This window comes from Anolis sagrei, chromosome 5 (genome assembly GCF_037176765.1).
Source record: "Anolis sagrei isolate rAnoSag1 chromosome 5, rAnoSag1.mat, whole genome shotgun sequence".
Classification (NCBI taxonomy): domain Eukaryota; kingdom Metazoa; phylum Chordata; class Lepidosauria; order Squamata; family Dactyloidae; genus Anolis; species Anolis sagrei.
The window spans coordinates 33,117,273-33,143,303 of NC_090025.1; the positions used below are offsets into that span (position 1 = coordinate 33,117,273).

General features: G+C 41.5%; 1 protein-coding gene across 18 annotated transcripts in view; it reads right to left on the minus strand.

Moving 5' to 3' along the window:
• The window catches only part of CAMK2D (calcium/calmodulin dependent protein kinase II delta), a 156,329-nt gene extending 132,424 nt beyond the window's left edge, over positions 1–23,905 (minus strand). For 5 of the 18 annotated variants that reach the window (XM_060779045.2, XM_060779042.2, XM_060779034.2 and 2 more), the window contains exons 1-2: positions 22,781–23,568; positions 20,226–20,320 (exon numbers count right to left, since the gene is read on the minus strand). In XM_060779045.2, coding sequence (XP_060635028.1) covers positions 20,226–20,320; positions 22,781–22,845 — 160 coding nt within the window. In that variant the 5' untranslated portion in view covers positions 22,846–23,568. Of the gene's footprint in view, positions 1–20,225; positions 20,321–22,780 lie in introns of all 18 variants that reach the window. The other 13 variants (XM_060779043.2, XM_060779041.2, XM_060779033.2 and 10 more) reach the window with 6 other exon arrangements.
• Between the last annotated feature and the right edge of the window lie 2,126 nt (positions 23,906–26,031).

Genomic DNA, 26,031 nt, shown 5'->3' on the forward strand with positions numbered 1-26,031 from the left:
GGATGTTTGAACGGGCATTCGGTTAAACAGTGCAATGAATGTGATGATTACAGGAATGGAAATTTGGACGACGGATTGGATCACGACTCTAGTTATGAGATGCATTGTGTTGTCTATTGTTGTGTCAATATTGTATATTATGCTTTTAAATCGTATATCGTTGATTGATTCTTATCCTTGTTGTAAACCGCGTTGAGTCGCCTGTTGGGCTGAGAAACTGTGGTATACAAGTAAAGTAAATAAATAAATAAATAAATATAAATAATAAAGACAATTAATAAATACCATTTTAATTTAACACAGTGAAGAAAACAATGCAACTGTTTTTTGTTTTTGTTTTTTGGAACCTAATCAAGCATACCAAAGTCAATAAGTCAATACTTTCATTGTAGTAGAAATCAGTCATTGCAGTCATGTCAATGACTTTTTATCTTTGATCAATGTGTAGAGGTCTTTTTTACGTCTTTTTCCCCCTCCGTCTTTTAAGGTTAGGGTTTTTGTGTGTGTGTGTATGTATATAAGTGTGTGTGTGTAGATAGATAGACAGATAGATAGGCGTATGTGTATGGGGATACACACACACACACACGGATATATATTTCTTTCTTTATTGTCAAAATTTGTCTATGTGTATGTTATGTCCATGTCTTTCACCAATAAAAATGAATTGAAAAAAAAGAATTACATTGTAAATTTATTTTTAAAAATACTACCTCTATGGTTGAAATGTCACAAAAAGTTGATTAACTGCTATTTATAGGTAGAGAAACTGAAAAAAGTACCAGGAGACCCATGATCAGTATTCTGATTTGTCCTGCTAAGAGGCGAGATTAATCAAAATCAGGATTGTAATGCCATGTAGGTTTATCCTCATGTGGATTTCCTGATTAAACTCTCCTCCAATCTTCTGTACAAAAAAATTTTTTTTGATCACCTATGTACTTTCCATCACTGTAAGTACATTGATATTATAAGATGGTCAGAAAGAGGGTTTGTAGGGATAGTTCAGGGGACGATGGTCATGGACACCACTTTTCCAAATCCCACAATTCCAATCAGAAAGGAGGCCATAGCTGATGCTTTCACATTAAAAACATCAGAGGAGATGTGATCACTTTCACATTTTCCAACATCCAAACTATATCAACTGTTCCCTTACAACAGGGCTGTATCAAAGCCAGGCTCACTGGGTCAGTAGGCTAGATCATTGTTTTGTTAGGAGAGAGGTACCATCAATTGCCAGCACAAACTCCTACTTAGCCTTCCTTGTTTATTCCCCATTTAGCAGTGATCCTCATAGCAGCAGGAGTGGGGTGGTTAATTTTATATATTTTTTTCTCATCACTAGTACATTATTGTGTACCCCCCCTTCCAGTAACACAATATATTTTCAAAAGGCTTTGTCTTTAATGGGCAATTCAGACCCACTCAAGTTACAAAAGACCAACCCCTGGTGAAAATGCAAACTGCTAGAACTGATTTGTTGATACAGATTAATACAATTGTTATTATTTTCCAATTCTCCTTGGTGACAAGGACTGTCACAAGGAGTACAGTTCACTCTGCGCATTTGTGGATTTTACTTTGGTGGATTTGATTATTAGTCTATTTGATTCAAACTCTGTCTCAAGAAATTTTGAGGCCCTCCAGTGCACTCGATGGTCAATTTTCATGGGATTTGCCCATACATTCACACTGGAGGATATGGAGATTGCTAGAAAGAATACCTCTCTAGAGCATATATGTACCCTGTACTTTGCACTACACTATTATAGTGGTAATTTTAGTAACAGAAGTATAATCAGCTCTCCACACATACTGGGGTCAGGAGTGCAGAAGCCTTGTGAATGTGAGAAAATTGAATATTTTGCCCACGAGAAGGCCTTTTTAGGAATGTCTAGGTCACCACCTGACATTGACCATAGAATTGTGCAGGAGGACCTAGAAATTCTAGAGTTGTGTTCTCTCAGGTAAAATAATAGCTTTTCCATTAACAGTTATACCCCACCTTGCAATCTGCACAGTTTGGATGAATTTTTATTATATCATTTGACCTATAAAGCTCTATACGGTTCTGGCCCAGCTTACTTGTCTGAATGCATCCACCCCTACATCCGACCTCATAATCTAAGATCATCCAGGGAGGCCCTGCTCTCGCTCCTGTCAACAGCACAAATGCATCTGGCGGGGCCGAGAGAAAGGGCCTTCTCGGCTGTGGCCCCCCGCCTATGGAACACACTCCCAAATGAGGTGAGATTCGCTCCCTCCCTTCTGGCTTTTAGAAAAAAATTAAAATCATGTTTCTGGGACCAGGCCTTCGGACAGTAGACGTATGTAGCATTTCAGAGGGACATTGACTGGAACATCAATTTGACTGATGAGACTCTTTTATTGTTTTTAATGCTTGTTGTATTGTTTTAATGCTTGTTGTATTTTTTAATTATGATTTATGTTTAATTGTGGTTTTACTATTGTAATTTTTTATTGCATTGTATTGCATCGTATCGGTGCCCAATGTAAGGCATTGAATTTTGCCATTATTTATGTGTAAACCACTTTGAGTCCCCCCAGGGGTGAAAAAGACGGTATATAAATACTGTAAATAAATAAATAAATCATTTGCTGCTTCTGGAAGCTAGGTTGAAGTCGTATTGAGAACTTGATGGAAAGAGTAATAATAAGGCTCTCTTGCTTGTTTAAATTTCCAACCCATCTTTCTGGAAGTTTGTAATCGTCGTATTGAGAACTTGATGGAAAGAGTAATAATAAGGCTCTCTTGCTTGTTTAAATTTCCAACCCATCTTTCTGGAAGTTTGTAATATGAATGTGACCTTAAGTTGAGCATATCTCATCAGATCCTCAAGTGTGCAGAAAGCTCATCTGTTCCCACCGATACATGAATATGTAACATGATTGACATAGCAACACCTGCAATCAAAGTATAGACTATTATCTTCACCTTAAAAGCTCCTATCTGTGATTAAAATAGGAGGGAAACATCAAAGGCTTCAACCAAAACACACACACACACAAACAGATTGATCACTAGTTTTCAATAGATTGGCAAGAACGTATGTTGCCACCCTTGCTTTTTTATACTTAGTAAGTAAGGAAAAATTATCCTTGCTTCTCTCTCTCTCTCTCTCTCTCTCTCTCTCTCTCTCCACAGACACACACACACACACACACACACACACGTACACACACTTGCCTTTCCTCTTCTCCAAAAAGTTCACACTAAATCAAGTTCTTGGCATAGACATAAAGGAGCTATTTTGGGCATATCTAAAACCTAGGGCAAACCTGGCCACACTTATTTTTTCTCCTTTGGACAAAAGGTATTCCTTCTTCATCCTCCCTGGTATGGTATCCTTTTACATTAAAAAAAGAAGCTATGTGGTACTGAAAGAAAACTACTGCTTTCAAAACACAAGCTCGGCATCTGTACAGCAATTTTGTGAATCAGAGATGGGGTTGCTCCTAGGCCATTTTGATGATGAATTTATTTTATTATTTTATTTACTTTATTTTTATCTTGCCCTTCTGCCAATATTAAAGCCCAAGGCAGATATAATAAATATAAAACAGTGCAAATTAAAGCAATGTCAGTGCATTAAACTATAATAATTAAAATTAAAAACCATTTATTTAAGTAGAGAAACAACATAGAGTAAATGAAGGGCCTACATTTAATTAAAAGCACCCTAGAATAATCAAGCCTTTAAGACAATTGAGAAGAGAAGAATGGATGGAATCCAAGGAAGAGTATTCTGCAAGAAAGGTGCTATCGCAGAAAAGGGTCTTCTTTTGTGTTTTCTAATACGTTTTTAATCACCTGGCACATCTCTGTGGCTACTCCTATTGGGATTTCAAAAGAAACATAGAAAGTATACAGACAGGTTGACTGTATTAGATCTGCATAGGAAAGGTGCCACAGCAATATTCCTATCACTGGAAGCTAGTTACCATCTTGAGATTTGTAATATCCAAATGCTTCTTGAAGCTTTTTGTTCAACTTGATCCTCTTTTTTGCTTCTCTTTTGTGTTCCATGCACTAAGCCTTACTTTAATCTCACGGAATCCTACCATGCCCAGTATAACCTCTGGGAGTGTACATAAACACAAGCATTATCACCTATTTATGCACCTTTAAACCCACAAACTTCATGGTGCATACTAAATGTTAATTACTGAAGTAATTCTTTGAGTGGAAACATCATTAGAACAACACAATGGAATGGAAGTGGTAATTAGGTTTTGCCATTCAGGTTTCTATTTCATTTATACACACCTTAATATAGAGGAATACACAGCTCTGCGTTATTCAGTGTCTTGCATAATAAAAATGTGTTTTTACTCAAAACAATGGCCACAAAATAACCTTCTGCCTTCAATATTACCAAGCGCTTCTGCAGAATATCAAAACAGATCTGCAAGGGCTATTAAAGGTAGGTTGTAAGTAGGGCCTATTAGTTAATTTTTAATAGGGAAACACCCAGTTCTTATCTGGAAGATAAAAGCCATCAGTTAAGACCATTTTTATGAACACTAAACTCAATCAGTAAAAGAAATAGAAGTGAATGTTTTCAAATTAAAAGCATTTAAAGAGATTGGTCTTTTTCCTCTCTTAAGGTTTAGCAGTTCAAGATGAATTACCAGCCTCCAGCACAAAATAATAACAACAGCAAAGGCAGGAGAGTTCAAGCCACTGAAATGATCCTACACAAAAAAACAACATTCACTACAGCTGCTATAATTATGCATGCAAAGATCCTGCTGCACAAAAGATCTTCAGTAACACTGGGATTACATGAAGAGGAAGAGAGTTATAAATATATACCTATAAATAAACACGCATGGACGATTCCACAATACATCCAAGGATAAACTGACAGATGGGATTTATGGGACCCTCTGACCCAAAGCAGATGTTTCATTTGACTTCCAGGCATGATAACTTAAAGTAATATAGTTAAACAAGGTGACTACTCGCTAGACGGATTTCAGCTCTACATTCTACAACTGTGCAAGGAAGAAGGACAAGGGTGTGGTGGCTCTTCAGTATAACCTTTTACAATCCTCAAATTGCCCATGCAAATATGGCAGGTGGTGATGCAGAAATGAGGCATCTCTCACTGAAGCATTCAAGGACGTTAAAATGAAGAAATGAGTCAAATACAGGCATTTGTTTTGTTATATTTGCAGAGACAAATATGAAAACAGTTGGGGGAGGAGTTGGCCTACTGTCAAGATCAGCTAGCTGTGAACAAAGCAGGTGCTCTTAGGTTACAGGAAGACTGTGGCTTTTATTTTCCTCCCCAGCTTTAGTCTGTCACAAAAACAACAGAAAGTGAAGTTGGTCTATCAAGGCTGCCCTAGCTAGAACTCAAAAACAACAACTGGAGATTGGTTGTTAACATACTCCCCTCCCGTATGAAAATATCCCCTTCTATTTATATAGTTCATACAATTATTTGTTGTCCCTCTCTGGACGTTGAGTTTTCAATGACTCAGACAAGCTTCCATCAATGGCTCAGACAAGCTTCCACTTCCTCCATCTGATGGTAGCTATGCAGATCCCAGCCTCCAGAACACACTGTCTTGGGACCACAGATCAGCCATCGTTTTAGTGCAGTAATGAATTGTGTTGTTCTTGGAGCTTCCTGTTGTTTAGGAACAGAATGTTCCTGAGGTTCTGAAAACTGCCAGGACACCACAATTTGCATATGCACTCACATAGTCTTCTTTTTAGCTGAGGATGAGGGGAGTAAATGGGACAGGGAAAGATTTACATAATGGGGAAACTCTTCATTCATGAAAGGCACAGACCTGCTGCTGAATTGGGGTCATGGCTTGAATTTACAATAGTCATAGTGTAACCTCTGAAAAGGCAAAAGGAGATAAAGTTTCCAGTTTTCATGCTCAGGAAATCAGGTTTGGTTGGCTTTTTGCTGCATAGCCATTCATAACTCTTAACAATATGTGTCTTTATGCTAGTTCTTTCCCCCAAAAGCAGAATTTTTAAACTATTTTGATAAGGTCCATGAGACCTCAGAGGATGTATCGGGGGTACTTGCTTTAAAATGGTAGATATTCTTCTGCCATAGTATGCTACACTTTCTTGTTACACTTCCTCTGACACTATTAATAGTTATTCAGAAAACAAGAAGTAGTCTGAAGTTATTTTTTCATTAAATCTAACAAAGCAGCTGCCTTCCATTCTGTCCTGAGTTTTGCAAATTTGTTATCAAATATAAGCTCCACAAAATATAATATACAACAATAATTAAAATTGTCATAAAGTCTAGGAGGCTAGTAAGGGAAAGCAACTTTTGTCCCTTCTTTGCCCTACATTTTAATATTCCCTTCCAGTATCAACACCAAAAAAAAAGAAAGGAAGGAAGGAGAAAACACACCAATTGTTCAGAGATGTAGCAGGCTTCCCAAATAGGACCAACACTACTTTCACCATTACAACATGGAAAGCCCTGACCTCCTCAGATGAAGCAGCCAATCTAGCAAATTCCATTCAAGTCTACCAAAAAAAAAAATGATAAGTTTCCTTCCAACTCTCTCTTTCTTATTTCCTCTGCCCTTTCCTTCCTTTTAAAAGTAAAATCAATGAAAAGGCACATAACACAAAACTCCAAAGATCAAGGTATCTGGTTGTTGAAAGCACAATCTCCTTATAAGGGAATACTATGACTACACAGTCAGTTCTGACAAATAGAAAAAAATAGCAGTTTGCTGATTTCCAGTAATAGTCAGTGGTAGACAAAAAAAATTCAATTTCTCAACTGAAATTTCAGCCAGTCAAATTATTGACAAAAGTCAAATGGGGCCTTTGGGGAAAAAATCCAAATTGAACCAATTACTGTGGATGATATAAAGTTTAAATCTTTACCAGGGTGTTCCTAATTGTTACAAAACCTGACTTCAGCTCAAATCATTCCTGTCTTAGAATCCAAGTGTTTTATGAAATGAGCACCACAATGACATGGAGCACACAGTCAAATAATTCCAGCTATCACTATCTCTACCAAAGAACCCTAGTTCTTCAATTTCCAATTATTTTCTTTTTTAAAAAAAACAAAACAAAACAAAAACATTTTGCCTCCAGTTGTTCTCTCACAATTGCTACTTCTCATTGGTAAACCTAAGCCACTATAATGTCAGAATAATTTCTAAACATGAACTCTAAGTTCATAAAGTATCAATGTGACATTTTTCCCCAGCATAACAGGCACTACTATGCATAAGAAATAACATGCAATAGCATGTAGCTTCTGAAGTCTACATACCCTGAAGGCAACAGCTCATTTAATGACTGCTAAACAGGGTCAGGTTTGGATAATTTTTGAAAGGGAAATTACCAGGGAATACCAGTTGCTACAGGCTATGATCAGAGAAAGGCAATGGCAAATCTCTGAATAAATCTTACCAGAAACTCCTAGGGTAGGGCCATCATAGTTCAGAACCAACTTGAAGGCAGATAAAGAAAACAATCATGCCTCTACAAGCAGTAAACTATTCAAGAGAGAAATCATAACCCACAAAGTAACCCCTAGAGAGTTTCTGTTCTTCTTTTCCAAATTTGATATTTAAAAAGGGAGTACAGTGGTTCCTTCCACATGTATTGTTTTAACTTTTGCAGATTTGATTAAGTGTCTAGTGTGAGTCTATGGTCAACTTTCTCTAGTCATGCTGGAGGACCTAGAAGTTTCTAAAGAGAATATCTCTGTATGAATCTCTAGGTCTTCCATGGACAGCTTCCAGTGGAAGATAAGCTTAGAGTGTCAGACTGGAAGACCTAGAAATTCCTAGAGAGTTCTTCTCTTAGGTAAAGAGCAACTTCCTTTACATTTTGTTTTCACAGGAGTTCTAACTCCAGCAAATATGGAGGCCTGTCTGGATATATTGAGATTTTAAATGCATGAAGAGGTATCAAAACATTTCCATTCGGCTTTTTACTTAAAACATACTGGAGAAATGAACCATGATTAGTCTCACTACAACTGTCCAACAGGATTCTGTGAGATGACAGTAAGATATTATTTCTCTTTATCCCTTAAATGGGCATATGAACAAATTAACTGATGTCAGCATTGGAAAATGTGCAATTTAATGACTTAAACACATATATTCTATCCAGGGAAGTTAACTGTTTAAAAAGTTGATTGTTTCAGCAAAAAATGACATTATTTGCTCCATTCAACATATATCAAAATATAGAAATAAATAAGTAATAATGTATCATGCTATGCAGAGGTTCTTAATCTCTTTTGTTCTACGGACACCTTTCCCGGTCAGGTGAAAATCATGGGCCCCTTCTCAGAAATTAGTAGCAGAGAGTTTCATGATACTCATTGGAATGTCTTTACATTAAATTAAATTTGAGGATTATACAAAATTATGTTTTATAACTTTTCCACAATTTTAATACCTGGTAACCTAACATGGTGCAAGATCTGTTTAAATTATCATTGTTGGCATATAGGGATCAAATAAAATAAAGATAATAAATTGATTTTTTTAAAAATCACGCTCAAGGACCCCCTGTGCTATGAAGAAACTCCTGTGCTATGGGAATGGCACTGTTTCTTTAATTGGAGCTAAACACAGCCTAAGTGCTCATTTGACAGACTTTGAAGTGATGGATTCAGTTTGCAGGTTTTGGAGAAAGGAATAACCACCACCACGACCAACAACTCTCTCTCTCTCTCTCTCTCTCTCTCTCTCTAAATAAATAAATAAATAAATAAACGTAATGTTCATTTGTGGGATTAATAGAACTCAAAAACCACTGGACAAATTGACACCAAATTTGGACACAATTCACCTAACAACCCAATGTCCTTCACTCAAAAAAATAATTTTGTCATTTGGGAGTTGTAGTTGCTGGGATTTATAGTTCACCTACAATCAAAGAGCATTCTGAACCCCACCAACGATGGAATTGAACCAAATTTGGCACAGAGTTCTCCCATGACAAACAGAAAATACTGGATGGGTTTGGTGGGCAGTGTCCTTTGGTTTTGGAGTTGTAGTTCACCTACATCCAGAGAGCACTGTGGACCCAAACAATGATGGATCTGGACCAAACTCTACACGAATACTCAATATGCCCAAATGTGAACACTGGTGGAGTTTGGGGAAAATAGAATCTTGACATTAGGGAGTTGAAGCTGCTGGGATTTATAGTTCACCTACAATAATGGAGCATTCTGAACCCCACCAACGATAGAATTGGGTCAAACCTCCCACACAGAATCCCCATGTGAGCCACAGCAATGCGTGGCAGGGGAAGGCTAGTATATGTGTGTGTGTGTGTGTGTGTGTGACTGGCCATTTAAGGAAGTCTTTAATTCAGACTCACTGATAGTGATCAATTTCACTTCTGTAACAACCACACACATTTACACTTCATGAAGATGAAACTCAACTGATGATGAAGCCTGTTCTAGGAGCAAAAGAAGATTGTATTCCATGTACTTTCCTGACAAAAAAAAATGCAATGAAAAGGAAAGTGCTGATTATTTAAAGGGGCTGTCTTGATTTCATTGGCAATTAGCTAGAAGGTTGATCACTGATTGCCTTTGAAGCAGGTAAGAATATTCATTAGGTAAAATCAGTAAAAAAAAACCTATAACAGTATAGCTGACAAATATACTTGAGAAGACAGCGCATTTAGCTTTAGAAAATTAGTGCAAGTTAGTATGGTAGACGTGGGATGGGAAGATAATTCATCCTTTAATGGCAGTGATTACATACTCCTCAGATGCACCATTTAACAATGGCTGAGTAAATGGAATTGGCTTTTCAGAAATCATATGATATTTTTAGTGGACAATTTATCCACCCGCTGTCAAGAACACAATCCAGAGTTAATTTAATATATTAGAAGAAATTATTTCCATCCAACTTTTGTTACAATAAATTTATCACACTCCGTCAGACACCTCTAATGCTCAAGGTGTACAATATTTAGTGAAACATTCGACTCGAGGGATGGGAAAATTCTCCTCTGCATAAATTGAAAATAGCCTGGCAACTGCAAGTAGCACTGGAGACTTTGCAATTTTCTCTACTTGATGCCCTCTCCCTAAAGGGTATATAATTATGCACAATGACACTTAGGAACTGTAGAACAGAGGCAGCATGTTTCATTTGAATACTTTATTTCATAAGTTATATGCATCTATCTATTTATTATAAGACATATTTTCCTTCTGTGTATATCTGAAGGCCAAATTTGCTACCTAAACCGACCTTATACAGACTGCAACTCATGCCATTGGTGCCAGGGAACATGCCATTGGTGCCAGGAAAAGCTGCAAACAAAAAGCAAGAATTGTTTGGGTTGCTGTGAGTTTTCTGAGCTGTACGGCCATGTTCCAGAAGTATTCTTTCCTGATGTTATGCCTGCACCTATAGCAGGCATCCTCAGAGGTTGTGAGGTCTGAGGGCGCCTGCCATAGATGCAGATGACACATCAGGAAAGAATGCTTCTGGAACATGGCCATACAGCCCGGAAAACTCACAGCAACCCCGTGATTCTGGCCATGAAAGCATTTGAAATTTTGTTTTCAAATGTGGGGAGATCCAGCTGCCTACCCTGGATGGCGAGGTGCTACGCCCATCATCATTGGTAAAGAGTCTGGGAGTCCTTTTGGACCCTCTGCTGAAGATGAAGGCCCAGGTCTCCGCCGTTAGCAGAACCGCCTTTTTTCATCTGCGGCAGGCTAGACGGCTGGCCCCCCTACCTGTCCAGGGACGATCTAGCTACAGTGATCCAGGCTACGGTCATCTTAAGACTGGACTACTGTAACACCCTCTACATTGGCCTTCCTCTGTCGGTGATCCAGAAGCTCAAGTTGGTACAAAATGCAGCTGCTCGGCTTCTTGCAGGGAATTCCGATGAGATGCCACATAACGCCAATCTTACTGCAGCTGCACTGGTTACCAGTTGAGCACCGGATCACTTTCAAAGTGATGGTACTCACCTTTAAGGCCTTGCATGGTCTGGGGCCGATGTACCTGAGGGACTGCCTCACCCCCTACCAACCCCAGAGATCCCTCCGTTCTGAGGATCAAGATTTGTTGGAAATTCCCAATGTCAAGACTTTGCGTCTAACAGCAACCAGACGCAGAGCCTTTACAGCAGTGGCACCATCACTCTGGAATACTCTGCCACCTGAAGTCCGTGCCTTGCGGGACTTATCAGCTTTCCGCAGGGCATGTAAGACATATCTGTTTCAACAGGCCTTTGATCTTTGATATTGCTGTTCTTAAATTGTTTTAAATTGTTTTTAAATTGTGTTAGATTTTAGCCTGTTCTTGTAAGCTGCTCCGAGCCCCAGGGGAGTGGCGGCATATAATTTTGAATAAATAAATAAATAAATAAATAAATATCACTGTAGTGATTTCCTGCTGAATATTGGCAGCTTGGGGAAGGGGTCCTGTGGCTATACTGAGCATATGAGCTCATGACTATTGGCCTGCATATTCCCCACCAATGTGAACATCACACATAAATGAATGTACTGCGTGTGTTCACTAGCTGCGTATTTCCTACCTCAATGTATACCATGCCCTTGGATTGGCTCTTCCTTTAGGGTTACACACAATAAGTGCATTGCCTTTATAGGAATGGCAACAGAGGAAAAAATTGCAAACAAATTATTCTTTTTAACAATTTATTTTATATATTGACTTTGTTTTATATCCTGCTCTCTCTTCCTCATTGAGGGACTCAGAGTGGCTTTCATAACCTTTGCACAAAAGACTGAAGATTATGAGCTCTATGCTGTGAATTAGTATAGTGGAGATAAGAAGGGCTCTGTACCACAAAACTGTATTCCTAGACAACTGAAGCATCATTAGTATTTAGGGCACATGTGACATTTTCTAGTTTAGATACCAAACTGATTGCAAATTATGACTCAGTCTGGATACTAGTCATGGCAGCTTTATGGTACAGCAACGTTATGTCTTTGAATATCAGCTGTAAGGAACACCAGCAGAATAGCTAGATTTCCTTCACTAATTGTTTATGGGTTCCTCATAACCAAAAATGGTTACTGAAGGAAGCAGGATGCTATTCAAGAAAAGTTGTTAGTCTGATCCTCTAGTGTGTTTCTTACTAAACTATCTAGCCTTCCACAATCTGGCGCTTTCCAGATGTTTTCGATAGCAAACATAAACAGGCCCGGCATCATTGCCTTTGATGAAAATTGTGACAATCGAAGTTTGGAAAAGGCTTTTGCAATGGGCAAAAATATCGGTTTTGGAAATTAAATACTTTTTTCAAACAACAACCTTGAAGTCAGTTTCAAAAGCAGCTAACATGTACCAACAACAAAGCAGCTGCATGGTTGAGCCTTTCCTAAGCCTGAGATATGCAGGGCACAGAAGCATAAAACTGAACCATATGTTCACTATTTTCTTGATCTTGATTTAAGACTATGGCCAAATATTCATTTTTTCGGTTGCAAGAGTGTTCATTGTGTTATACACTTAGGTACTGCATGCTATGTAACTTCTGAATCTACCTTTACTTTCTAACCTGAGAAGCATCACAGCTTTTGTTTCCCAAAATTCATTTGTTTGAAAAGATGCCAGTTGGTAGACCTAGGGTAGGATATCCTATTCTGTACAATGTTATCTAACACCTATCCTGGTAACAGCAAACTGTATTTTCCTTGGCAATTGGCCTGGAGAAAGAGTTATGTTCCATAATTAAGCTAAACATATGTGTACAACAGCATTTGTTGTCTCTTGTCTTCCCTCTGTATTGACAGTTAAACTGTAGGATCTTTGGAACAGGAACCTTTCCAGTTTAGTGCCGTCTGTTTGCACAGATGTAATAAAATCTGCTCTGCCCCCCCCCCCCTTCCCTTTTCAGGGTGGTAGTTTTGGGAAATATAACAATATTTCCAATTCTAATGCTATTCTGCTGATGAAATCATGAAGCTTCTACACTTAAGTGTGAAACTCAAGATAATTCTAGATAAAGATTGTTCTTCTCCATTTCCTCTTTTAGCCCCCCCCCCCCCAAAAAAAAAACCAGCAGCAAGAAAGGGCAGGCAAACATCTCCCAAAAAGTATCTGTAGGCAATAGTGAAAAGGAGCATTGATACTATGCCCACAAGAAGCAAAAGGTCTTGGTAAAGAGCGAAGGAAGTGTAGGTCTACCAAGAACAGAGATAAAAGGGAAACATGAGGTGTGCAGGGCCCCAACATACTGAACCCACAAACTCTCACAGATTAGAATTTATTCATCTAAAATACCATGAGATATTTCCAGGCACTGGGCAGACAGGGAATTTTTGAGGCTAAGAGCAAAGCTATTATTTTCCTTAAGGCACAAAAAAAAACTAGGATTAGGACTGATATGCTGATATTTATTAGATGTCATGGCTATCAGTTACCTGGTGAGTGGATATGTGTGGATGCCCATGTGCTTTCTGACAACATCTGTTTAGCTGTCATGGAAATTATGAGACTGAATTAGACAAGACAATTGTTCTTATCTAACAGGACTCTTCCTGCTTTCTTGTGACTGTTTTGTAGGGATGTATTCACTAAGTTTCCTCTTGAACATGGCAATAAATAATTTCAGCCTTTTTTTCCTGTTGCAAGAAAGCCTTCAAGAACTGCACTTTTCAAAGGCAATTCTTACCGGGATTTATTGTGTGCAAAATTCAGATATTGCTATCTTGTGCAGAAAATAGTATTTTACACATAAAATACTTCAATGCAAATATATTCATTCCTGCATGAAAAAAATGATATTGTTGCACATGAATGAATATTTCCACATTGATATATTATTTTCTACAAAGAAAATGCTGTTTCCTTCACAGACAAGGCCATTCTTAATACAAAAAAAATGTGCAAATTTTGTGCTGAGCAAGTTCTGAACGTCAGTCTAGAATTATTATCATTCAAAGAACTTATTTTTCAACCACGTGTCAAATATTTTAAAAATATTCTTTCTATCCCTACAGTTTTGGAAGCCAAGGATGGCTATGCAACAGAGGTGTTTAGTTCAATACCATTGAAAGCACATCCTGTGACACCCTTCCTCCGAGCTCAATGTATTCCTTGTTGATCATTTCAAGGGCAAACAGAAGCCAAGCCACCACACACCACATCTCCCAGCTCCTGAAACTGTGCAGCAGATTAGAAAATTGGGAGTAGAATTGGGAAACAATGAGATCTGAATAAGCTATGGTGGCAGAGAATAGATGCATCAGTTCTGATTCCAGCACCTCCACAGGAAAAAAAGATGGATTAAGCTCCCTCTTCCTATGACCTTCAATTCTTACATTTGTTGTTATTGGAGTAAAGCCAGGAACTTGTTCCCAATAACATCCTTTAAGAGCTCTGCACCATTTCCCCACAAGAAACAAGAGAAAAGAGGCAAGGAGAGGTTGAACAAACATAAATTAAGAAAGATAAAGAATTGAGCAGAAAGTGAAGAGAAACAAATAAATAAAAGGAGAAGGCAGCTATAAGGGGCTAATACAGTAGTTCTCAACCAGTGGGTCTCCAGTGTTTTGACCTACAACTCCCAGAAGTCCCAACCAGTTTACCAGCTGTTAGGATTTCTAGGAGTTGAAGATCTGGTGACCCACAGGTTGAGAAACACTGGATTAATAGAAGCAGTAGAATCAAAACGATTAATAGTTAGGTAGGACAAGTAAGGTGCTGGAAAATGAAGTACACCTATTTCCTTTCATCCTTTCTCACACACAACTGTGAATTTGACTTGTAAAATATATTTAATGCATAAGTCCCACAGAATATTTTGCTGGCAGTTCTCATCTTACCCATATGCTCTATTATTTTATTTAAGAGATTGCTTCTACCAAAGCAACTCTGTTGTATGTCACCACTAAATTATGGATTAATAGCATTAACAGTCTTTTCGACAGGCAAAAATACTGTATGCACTAGCTCAAAAAAGGTACAGTTTGTGAAGCACCAAAGAAGCCACAGATCCCCAAACCAAACAAACCAGAATAACCTGTTACATTCTTAGGATTCTGAATACATATACTTGAAAATAAATATGCCTGAGTGTTATAAAGGTCACACAGTAATACTAGAAAATCACAAGTAAAATTAGAGGTATGAGATCAGACCCAGAATGCTTATTCACCCATTTGATTTCTAATGTAGGATCTACCATACACAATCAGGGGCATTGGGCCCCTGGGATATGAAAGAGTAACATGCTGACACTATTCCCTTTTGTTCCTTTAGGTATCTTGCATACGAAAGAGAACTTATTCTTAGGATCACTGAAAAAATTCCTAGTAAAAGAAACAAGCTATTATACCACCAGGCCATTGTGTGTTTTCTAGGCTGAATGGTCATGTACCAGAAGCATTCTTTCCTGATGTTTCGCCTACATCTATGGCAAGCATCCTCAGAGGTTGTGAGGTCTGTTGGAAACTAGGAAAATGAGGATTATATATCTGTAGAATGTCTTGTCTGTTTGAGGTAGGTGTGAATGCAGCAATTGGCCACCTTGATTAGTATTTAACGGTCTAGCAGTTTTCAAGGTCTGGCTACTTCCTGCCTGGGGGAATCCTTTGTTGGGAGGTGATCAGCTGGCCCTGATTGTTTCTTATCTGTATTTTCCCTGGTTTTTGAGTGTTGTTCTTTGTTTACTGGTATGATTTCACTGTATTCAAAAGAATGCTAACAAATGACTAAAGTGTCAATTAAACAATCAACTTTCAAATGATGTCATGAGACACAGATGTACTGGCTCTTCTTTCATGCAATGCTCCTGAGAACACAAGTACACATGAGCTGCTCCTGGCACAGTATTCAAGGGCTGCTTCACATATGCATGCTCATCACGATGGCTACAGCATCAAACACTATGTTCAGGATTGTTGTCTCTTCATACCATCTCAAAATATTTCAAAACTTTTAGGGTTCTCTCGCTCACAGGTAAGACATCACATCTTGATGAACCAAGTGATGTTAATATATCATGTGAGGTGGGCATTAACTTCAAGAAAGTGAACATCATACCAGGGCATACTTGGGTAGCAGGTTTATAATTTATAAAGGTTATTCATTTATCTGTACTTTGCCTTTTCTTCCAGTTTAGGGGGTGGGTATTCAATCCTGCTCTGTATATTGGTGCTGTTTTTGTTTGTGTCAGGAGCGACTTAAGAAACTGCAATCGTTTTACCATCCTGTGGGAGGCTTCTCTCATGTTCCCGCATGAGAAGCTGGAGCTGACAGACAGGAGCTCACCCAGCTCCCCAGGTTCAAACTGTCAACCTTTTGGTCAGCAGTTCTGCCAGCACAAGGGTTTAACCCATTGTGCCACCGGGGGCTCCTTGCATATTGGTTGTACCAAAATAAGTTATCTTCAGAAATGGATCTAAATAGATCTAAAGTATCTATCTAATTTATGTTGATCCCCCACTACATAAAATCTGAAATGCACCTTTTTCTGTCACTGTTTTGTTCATCTACCTTCTCCTTTTCTTCTTCTAGCCCAGTGGTTCTCAACCTGTGGGTCCCCAGGTGTTTTGCCCTACAACTCCCAGAAATCTCAGCCACTTTACCAGATATTAGGATTTCTGGGAGCTGAAGGCCAAAACAACACTTGAGAACCACTGTTCTAGCTCCTACTTCTTCCCCCTTCGTTTTTTCAATCTCTTTCTTCATTCAGCAGGATTTTAAGAAAACATATATTTCCTACTGTTAACAGGTGGCTTATTTCCTTTTATAATGCAGTATTTTATTAAAAGAAAAGTCATTTTGGGAAAGCATATTCCATACATCACTATATCTTGCCAATGTATCTAGATTTAAAACATAGATACACTTACATCTCTCAGACAATTTTACAGGCATGAACAGAAGACAAGCCATACTTGTAATGTGACTTTACTTGGATTTCAATGTAAAACCACAAATGGTACAACAGATAACAAAATAGAATTCCTAAGAACTTTAACTTATTTTCCAGATGCATACATAGTTTTGGGTCCTAAATACCTAAAGATCCTGTCTGATCTTGGAAGCTAACTAAAATCAGTCCTGGTTCTTACTTTGATGGGAGGCTACCAATGAATACCAGGTGCTGTAGGCTATATTCCATAGGGAGGAAAGGGCAAAATCAAGTTGGCAGTTCTGCTAAAAACACTATGAAATTCATGGTGTCACCATAAGTCAACAGTTGACTTGAAGACACACATACATAAATATTGTTTTAAAGTACAGGCTACTGAAAGCACTCTCTGGTTTGTTTTTTGAAACTTCACCTCACAGAATCATGGAGTATTGGTTCAGGCAGGAGGTTCTAGAGCAATGGTTCTCAATCTTTGGGCCTCCAGGTGTTTTGGACTTCAACTCCCACAGTTCCTAACAGCTGGTAAACTGGCTGGGATCAATGGAACTTGAAGTCCAAAACACCTGGAGGTCCAAAGGTTGGGAACCACTGTTCCAGAGCTTAACACTGGAAAGAGCAATTGAGAGCTACAGCCACAAGGGACCTACATAGAAGGTTTTGCAAACTACTGTTTAACATGTGGAGGATATCCTCATCATGGAGATTCTCTCCTGACCTTTCGTTTGCATCTGTGGCAAGCTTCCTCAGAGGTTGTGAAATTTGTTGGAAACGAGGAAGATTGGGTTTATATATCTGTGGAAAGTCCAGGGTGGGAGAAAGAACTCTTGTCTGTTGGAGCTAGGTATGAATGTTTCAATTGGCCACCTTGATTAGCATTTGATGACCTGACAGTTTTTAGGTGTGCCTTGTTACTGCCTGGGAAATTCCGCTGAGAGGTGATTAGGTTTCCTGATTGTTTCTTGTCTGTGTTTGAGTTTTGTTTTCTATTTACTGTTATAATTTTAGAGTTTTTTAGTACTGGTAGCCAGATTTTGTTCTTTTTCATGGTTTCTTCCTTTCTGTTGAAATTGTCAACAGTTGTCAATTCTAGTAGTTCACAGATTCCAAAAGTGCTAGAAATTTCTTATTGTTCTTTCAGTATATCACAGAGTTGGAAGAGATGACACAAGCCATCTAGTCCAATCCCCTGCCATGCAGGAAAAACACAAAGTTTATCAAAAAGATATAAAACATAGGATTCCGTATCTAACTTGAGAAAGTGCAAGTTGCTTCTGGTGTGAGAGAATTGGCCATCTGCAAGGACATTGCCCAGGGGATGGCCAGATGTTTGATGTTTTACCATCCTCGTGGGAGGCTTCTCCCATGTCTCTCAATGAATAGCTGGAGCGGACAGAGGGAGCTCAACCTGCTCTCCTCAGATTCAAACTGCTGACAGCATAAGAGTTTAACCCATTGTGCCACCAGGGGCTCCTCATATCTAACTAATATATGCATATTGCTACCATGAAAATAGTTGGATCTAGCAAGCCCTACCATAAATGTTCAAACATTTCCATGTGGATTAATTAAAACAAAACCCTTAAATCTATGTGAGAAGTTAAAAAGCAACAGCATCCTTCGCTGTGCACAACAGCCAAAACAGAAACACACAGAGCTATAAAGATACACACAAATCACAATTGCTTGGAAATGCCTCCTAATCGACCTAGTGGATCTCCTTCTATCTCTCAGGGTCTTTCCATATAACCCAGAATATCAAGGCAGAAAATCTCACAATATCTGCTTTGGACTAGATTATCTGAAGGCACTTCCACACAGCCCTATAACCCAGAATATCAAGGCAGAAAATCCCACAATATCTGCTTTGAACTGGATTATCTCAATCCACTCAGATAATGTGGGATTTTCTGCCTTGATATCCTGGGATATAAGACTGTATGGAAGGGTCCTGAGTCCACACTGCCATATATTCCAGTTCAAAGCAGATAATGTGAGAATTCAGCTGTATAGAAGGAGCCTAAGCAACTTACTCCTGATGTTGTACCGTATTAGGCTGCATTTCCCATTTAATTTCTCACGAGTAAACTTGAGTTAGATCAAACTGTCAATCCCAGGCTTTAGAAGGCAGCCTAAGAACACTAGACTTTTAAACTGTGAGAGCTCCACTATCTAGTTCACAGTGCATGCAAAAACAACACACTCATAAACTTTGCCTATAAAAATATGATCTCAACTAAGCACATCCTTGTCTTATGGTTTTTGCCAATCTGTTAAGAGAAAAATTAGGGCACCAATGAAAGGTCTTCAGACTGAACGAACAGTTCCATTCATTTCCGTGCTCACAAAAAGGCCAGAAATTAACATGAAAGTACAGATGTTAACAGAGAATAATCCGTAATCCTCAACATCCCTATACAAGCACATCAGGGTGGATTTACCAAGAGCAAATATACCACCATAAGGACTACTTTCATTAGTCGAACTACCCAAACATATAGTTTATGGGACATAATCCATTGGGAAATTCTCCTGCACAAGCCTCCCTGAAAAGAATGGGAAGCCGAATGTTGTACAACATCCATCAATTCCAGCAGAGCTTGCTTATAGCATTGTATATTGAAAAATAGGTCTTATATATACACTGTAATGTAAGTGGGCAAATCTGGAAATCATAAAGAGGAAAAATGATATGCTATACATTCCTTTAAAACAAACCCACTTCATTTAAAATACAGGCTCGGCTCACAGATCATGTGATGAAATGAAACAGATTTTCAGCCCCAAATGTGAGTGAAGCAGATCATTTTCTCTCTCTCAAGGGTCCCTCTGTTAAATATGCCACAATGAATTAAGATCATGTGTAAATAAAATAGGAGAGCGTGATTCAATTAAGATTTGACCTCCTTTTCTTCTGTAAGAACTCCGATAAGAGGAAAAAAAGGTATTTCCTCAAAATGTAATAACAGATCTAACATCAAGATGACAACTCTAAACAGCTCATGTAACTAGCACTGGAGGCAATCTAGGCAGCAGAATGGAAATATGGGGGGCGGGAGGTAAATGTACTCTTCCAAAGACAGAAATACACAGAGGGCCCTTCCACACAGCCATATAACTCAGAATATCAATGCAGAAAATCGCACAATATCTGCTTTGAACTGGGTTATTTGAGTCCACACTGCCATACATTCCAGCTCAAAGCAAATAATGTGAGATTTTATTTAGCTGTGTGGATGGGACCCGAGGAAAGGATGAGAGATGTCCCCATTTTCCCTCCATTTAGTCAACACAACAATCCATGCTAAATATAAATACATAATGCTCTGTAAATACCCACCCCTTGCTGACAGCTTTTTAGTGTTGATAATTTTGGCAGCATACTCTTGTCCCGTTGTGATTTTCATGCATCTTCTCACCACAGAAAAAGCCCCCCTGCAAATCAATAAATCAGAGAAATATCAGTGTCAGCTGGGACTTTGCTCCTTCAGAAAGGGACCAATAATCGGTGAAGATGTCAATTTGAGCAGTGTTGATACAGAAGGCAGGGAAATGAACACAACATTAACCTTAATTGATATGGACTGCAACAGTAGATTATGTCTGAGATGTAAGCACGAGCCCTATTATTAAACTGAGTGAATATATATACATCTCATTACAAGTGGCATCAAGAATCGGCTATGGTTTATAACAGGTGTGGTATACATCTTTCTCAGCTTTTTCTGCCAAAGCCATTAGATATATATACATTCCTGTGATGGAATGGCCTTTTCCCCCCTTTAAAAATGGCACTGAGTAAATAAAAGGCCCTCCTCTCATCCTGTAAACATGGCATTCTGTGTTTATTTAAGCGTAAACACTCTAGTCTCGCTGGAGTGGGTAGGATGCAATAAATCTCAATAGAAACGGTTGGGAGCCAGAGCATTCATTTACAATGCCCTGGCTGAGAAAGAAGCCTGGAATTCGGAGGGCTGTGTATAACACATTTGCTACCTTGGTGGCATCAGGCAAACATTTTGAGGTCTTTTCTATTTCCAGAATTGACTTTACACTTTGGGGATCATATATATGAAAACACAAGGGAAAGCAAGGTCAGTGTACTGAATCCCAAGCGCTCCTTTCCCATCACAACAGGCAGTGGAGGTGATGATGTCTTATGCCATACACTGATTTCTGTCGCTATTTTTTATTATTATTTTGAAAACTTAAATGGGCATTCCTACTTGAGCCATGCATGTGAACCAGAGGCCCATTCCCTTCGCTCCTGTGGACGCCCCAGTTTCTTCCATTCCCACCCAAGACAGGTGAGAAGGGGAGAAAATCCCAAAACTCATCTGATGAAGGATTTTGTGGATTGCTCTGAGTTTTCCGAGCTGTATGGCCATATTCCAGAAGCATTCTCTCCTGATGTTTCACCCACATCTATGACAGGCATCCTCAGAGGTTGAGGGGTCTGTTGGAAACTAGGCAAGTGAGGTTTATATATCTGTGCAATGCCCAGGGTGGGAGAAAGAACTTTCCTCTTCTTGAGGCAGGTGTGAATGTAGCAACTGGCCACTTTAATTAGCATTCAATGGTTTGGCAGCTTCAAAGACTGGCTGGTTGCTGCCTGGGGAATCCTTTGTTGGGAGGTGCTAGCTAGCCCTGATTGATTCTTGTCAGAATTCTGTGAAGGGAGGAAGTGGAAGGGAAGCTCGGCATGGAGGAGTCGCTCGACCTGAGAGCGCTGAACTTTCTGCCTCGGTAAACGTGGCACCTCGAGCGTCTGAAGCGGAAAGCCGGCTTCGTCCGCGGAATGGGGGCAGCTGCGCCTCCTTCCTTCCTTCCCTCCCTCCCCACCGGCACCTCGGCCTTCCGCCTCCCCCTCTTTCTGCCGCCCTTCTTCCGCGGGGACTGGGCTGGAGCTGCCCAGGGGTGGGCTCCCTTCTCCCGTGAGGAGATGCTGCCAATGACCCTGGGCCAAGGGCGGGCCGAGGCACGGAGCGGACTTCAAACACACCCCTCCCTTGGAAGGGGATGAAGGCCCACATCCAGCCCATGCGCGCCTGGCCTCCCAGCCCTCAAAACGGACCCATTTCCCCCTTGCCTCTTTCCATCATCCCTTCCTTCTTCCCTTTCCTTCCTTCCTCTCCCTCTATATTCCCTTTTCCCTTCCCTCCCTTTCCCTCACCTCTTCTTCCCTTTCCTTCCTCTCTTCCTACATTCCTTCTTCCCTCTTTCCTTCTCTCCTTTTCCATCACCCCTTCCTTCTTTCCTTCCTTCCTCTCCTACTATATTCCTTCTTTTCTTCTCTCCCTTTCCAGCATCCCCTCCTTCCCTCTTCTCTCCCTTCCTGCGTTCCTTCCTTCCCTCCCTCTTTCCATCATCCCTTCCTTCTTCCATGTCCTTCCTTCCTCTCCTACATTTCCTCTTTCCTTCTCTTCCTTTCCAGCATGCCTTCCTTCCCCCTTCCTTCCTGCGTTCCTTCCTTCCCTCCCTCTTTCCATCACCCCTTCCTTCTTCCCTTCCCTTCCCTCCTCTCCTCCTACATTCCCTCTTTCCTTCTCTCCCTTTCCAGCATCCCTTCCTTCCCTCTTCCCTCCTTTCCTTCCTTCCCTCTTTCCATCATCCCTTCCTTCTTCCCTTTCCTTCCTTCCTCCTATATTTCCTCTTTCTTTCTCTTCCTTTCCAGCATCCCTTCCTTCCCTCTTCCCCCCTTCCTGCGTTCCTTCCTTTTTCCCTTTCCTTCCTTCCTCTCCTCCTACATTCCCTCTTTCCTTCTCTTCCTTTCCAGCATCCCTTCCTTCCTTCCCTCTTCCCTCCCTCCTTGCATTCCCCCTTCCTTCCTTCCTTCCTTCCTTCCTTCCTTCCTTCCTTCCTTCCTTCCCTCCCTCTCCCCGCGGGGCCACTCACTTCCCGAGCTCCTCGAAGAGCTGGTACTCGTCGGTGAAGCGGGTGCAGGTGGCGGTGGAGGCCATGGCGGGCGCGGGGGGCTTCGGCGGGAGGAAGCGGCGGAGCGAAGGGGGCCTGGGCAGCAGCAGGAGCGGCGGCGGCGGGAAGAGGAAGGCGAAGGCGCGGCCGCTTCCCTTGCCTTTGCCTCGCCGCCTGGGCTGCCTCGTCCTCGGCGTCGTCGTCCGGGCGAGCCCTTCTGCCCGCCCCCTCTTGGGCAGCTCCTTTTGGGCGTCCCCGGGGCGGAAGGAGGGCGGGAGAGAAGGGAGGGCCCACACTTCCTCCCTCTCCCCTTCTTTTCGGGGTTGGGCTGGGAAGGAGGCGAGTCTCGGCAGCAGCAGCAGCAGCAACTCCGACGGCAACCGTGACGGGCTTAATAATTATCCGTCCCGAGAGAGAGAGGGAGAGAGAGAGAGGCGGCGGACTGGAGCCGAGGAAGCGAGGGCGACAAGTGTCCCTTTGGAGGCGACCTGGGATGCCCTCCTGGGCGCAGTTCCCTTCCCGACGCCCAGCCTGGCCACGCAAAGCCACTCTGCGCTTCAGGTCAAGCCAGGCTGGCGACCAGCAGCCCCTTCCTTCCTTCCTCGCTGTCTTCCTCTTTCCTCCCTCCCTTCCTCAGGCTCCAGCTTCTCCTCCTCCTCCTCCTCTCTCGGTCCCACACCTCCCTCTAGCGACAGCCGGGCTCTTCCTCTCGCCGGAGCGCTGGGCAGGAAAGCGGCGCGCTGCCCGCCTGACCTCTCCCGCTCTTTCCCCTCCCTCCCTTCCTCCTTCCTTCCTTCCTTCCCTCCCTTTCCTCTAAGCCTCTGTTGACACACACGGAGCGCAGTCCTTGAGAGCTCCACGTCCTCGCCAGCCCTCCAAAATCCTTTGGCCTCCCTAAACGGGTGTTTGGGAAGGGGGTGGCCGTCTCACAGGCACCCACCAAGGGAAGGGCTCTCCCTTGATTTCACGGCTCTTTTCTATTTTGGTTGCTCTTGTGTGGACCAATAAGTCTACACATTCCTGGCTTTCGGAAATGCTCCTCTGAAGAGGAAAGAGGCTTTTCGGGATACCTCATCATCTCCCCTCCCTTTCCTTTTTTGAGGGGAGGAGGAAGGAGCCCCACCCCCGGGGTGATTCCCTCCTTTTCCCTCCCCTTTGCTTTGGGTGGCGTCACAACCCGACACGCGCGCCCGCTCAGCCACTCTCTGGGTGGAAACGCAGCAGCGGGGAGGGGGGGGGGGGGAGGAAATTAAAGCGCCACTTCCAAACTCTCGCGAGACTGTTGCCAACCTGGTTTAAGGAGAAGGCGTCGTTGGGATGCTGCTTGTAAGAGAGCTTGTGAAGAGGGAAGAATGCAGTTGCCAAAGGGGGGAAAAAAGGCACAGATTCCAAGGCAGCATCTTCCACTGCTGAACAGCTCTCGCTGTCAAGAAATTCTTCCTAATGTTTAAATATTAACAAGTCAAATTGATCTAAATCAGGGGTCCTCAAACTAAAGCCCGGGGGCCGGATATGGCCCTCCAAGGTCATTTACCCGGCCCTTGCTCAGGGTCAACCTAAGTCTGAAACGACTTGAAAGCACACAACAATAAAAACAATCCTATCTCATCAGCCAAAAGCAGGCCCACACTTCCCACTGAAATAGTAATAAATTTATATTTGTTAACATTGTTCTTCATTTTAATTATTGTATTGCTTTTAAGTGGTTTTTGCACTACAAATAAGGTATGTGCAGTGTGCATAGGAATTCATTCATGTTTTTCCAAATTATAATCCGGCCCTCCAACAGTTTGAGGGACTGTGACTTGGCCCTCTGTTTAAAAAGTTTGTGGACCCCTGATCTAAATGTTCAGGCAGAATATCTTTTCCTGCAATTAAAATCCACTTCTCCATGTCCTAGTCTGGAGTTAGGTGCCACCTCTATGCAGATGACACACAACTCTACTACTCATTTCCACCCAATTCCAAGGAGGCCTCCCGGGTCCTGGACAAGTGCCTGGCCGCTGTGTCTATCTGGATGAGGAGGAACAAGCTGAAGATCAATCCAGACAAGACAGAGGTCCTCCTGGTCAATCGTAAACCTGACCGGGGTATAGGGTGGCAACCTGTGTTGGACGGGATTACACTTCCCCTGAAACCACAGGTCCACAGTTTGGGAGTCCTCTTGGATTCATCGCTTACACTTGAGGCTCAGGCGTCGGCGGTGTCTGGGAGGGCTTTCACACAATTAAGACCCGTGCGCCAACTGCGACCGTACCTTGCGAAGGCTGATCTGGCCGGGGTGGTCCATGCCTTGGTCACCTCTAGATTGGATTACTGTAATGCGCTGTACGTGGGGCTGGCCTTGAAAACGGCTCGGAAATTTCAACTGGTCCAACGAGCAGCAACCAGGATGTTAACTGGCGCTCCTTACAGAGAGAGGTCAACCCTCCTGTTCAAGGAGCTCCATTGGCTGCTGTTTATCTTCCGAGCCCAATTTAAGGTGCAGGTGCTTACCTACAAAGCCCTGAACGGTTTGGGACCACCCTACCTGCGTGACCAAATCTCCGTCTACGAACCCACGCGTTCTCTCCATTCATCTGGAAAGGCCCTCCTCGTGATCCTGCCTGCGTCGCAAGTGCGTTTGGTGCGGACATGAGGCAGGGCCTTTTCCGTGGTGGCCCCCGACTCTGGAACACCCTCACCAAAGATCTTAGACAGGCCCTACATTGGCAGTCTTCAGAAAGAACTTGAAGACCTGACTGTTCCGATGTGCCTTCCCAGAATAGGAAATCTCCAATACCAAGTCCCAGAAGCACTTTATTAGAACTAAGATTGCCGCACTCTGCACATTGCACTTACCCAATAATCCTTACATATCACCTGTCACATCAGCACTTTTAATTCTGTACCCTTTACTCTGGCCCGGCCAGGTTTTATTGTGTTTTGGTGTATTGTTTATTGCTTGTTGTTTTGCTGTTTAATATTGCTTTAATTGTTTTTAATTTGCTTTAGGTTTGTATTGTTATGTTGAGTTTGAGGCCTTGGCGTTTGTAAGCTGCATCGAGTCCTTCGGGAGATGCTAGCGGGGTACAAATAAAGTTAATAATAATAATAATAATAATAATAATAGTCTCAGAGCAGCAGGAAACAAGCTTGCCCCTTCCTCAATATAGCATCCTTTCAAATATTTAAATATGGCTCTCATACCCACCCTGGAAGTCACTCCATTATCTGGCTCAAAGATAGTTGTC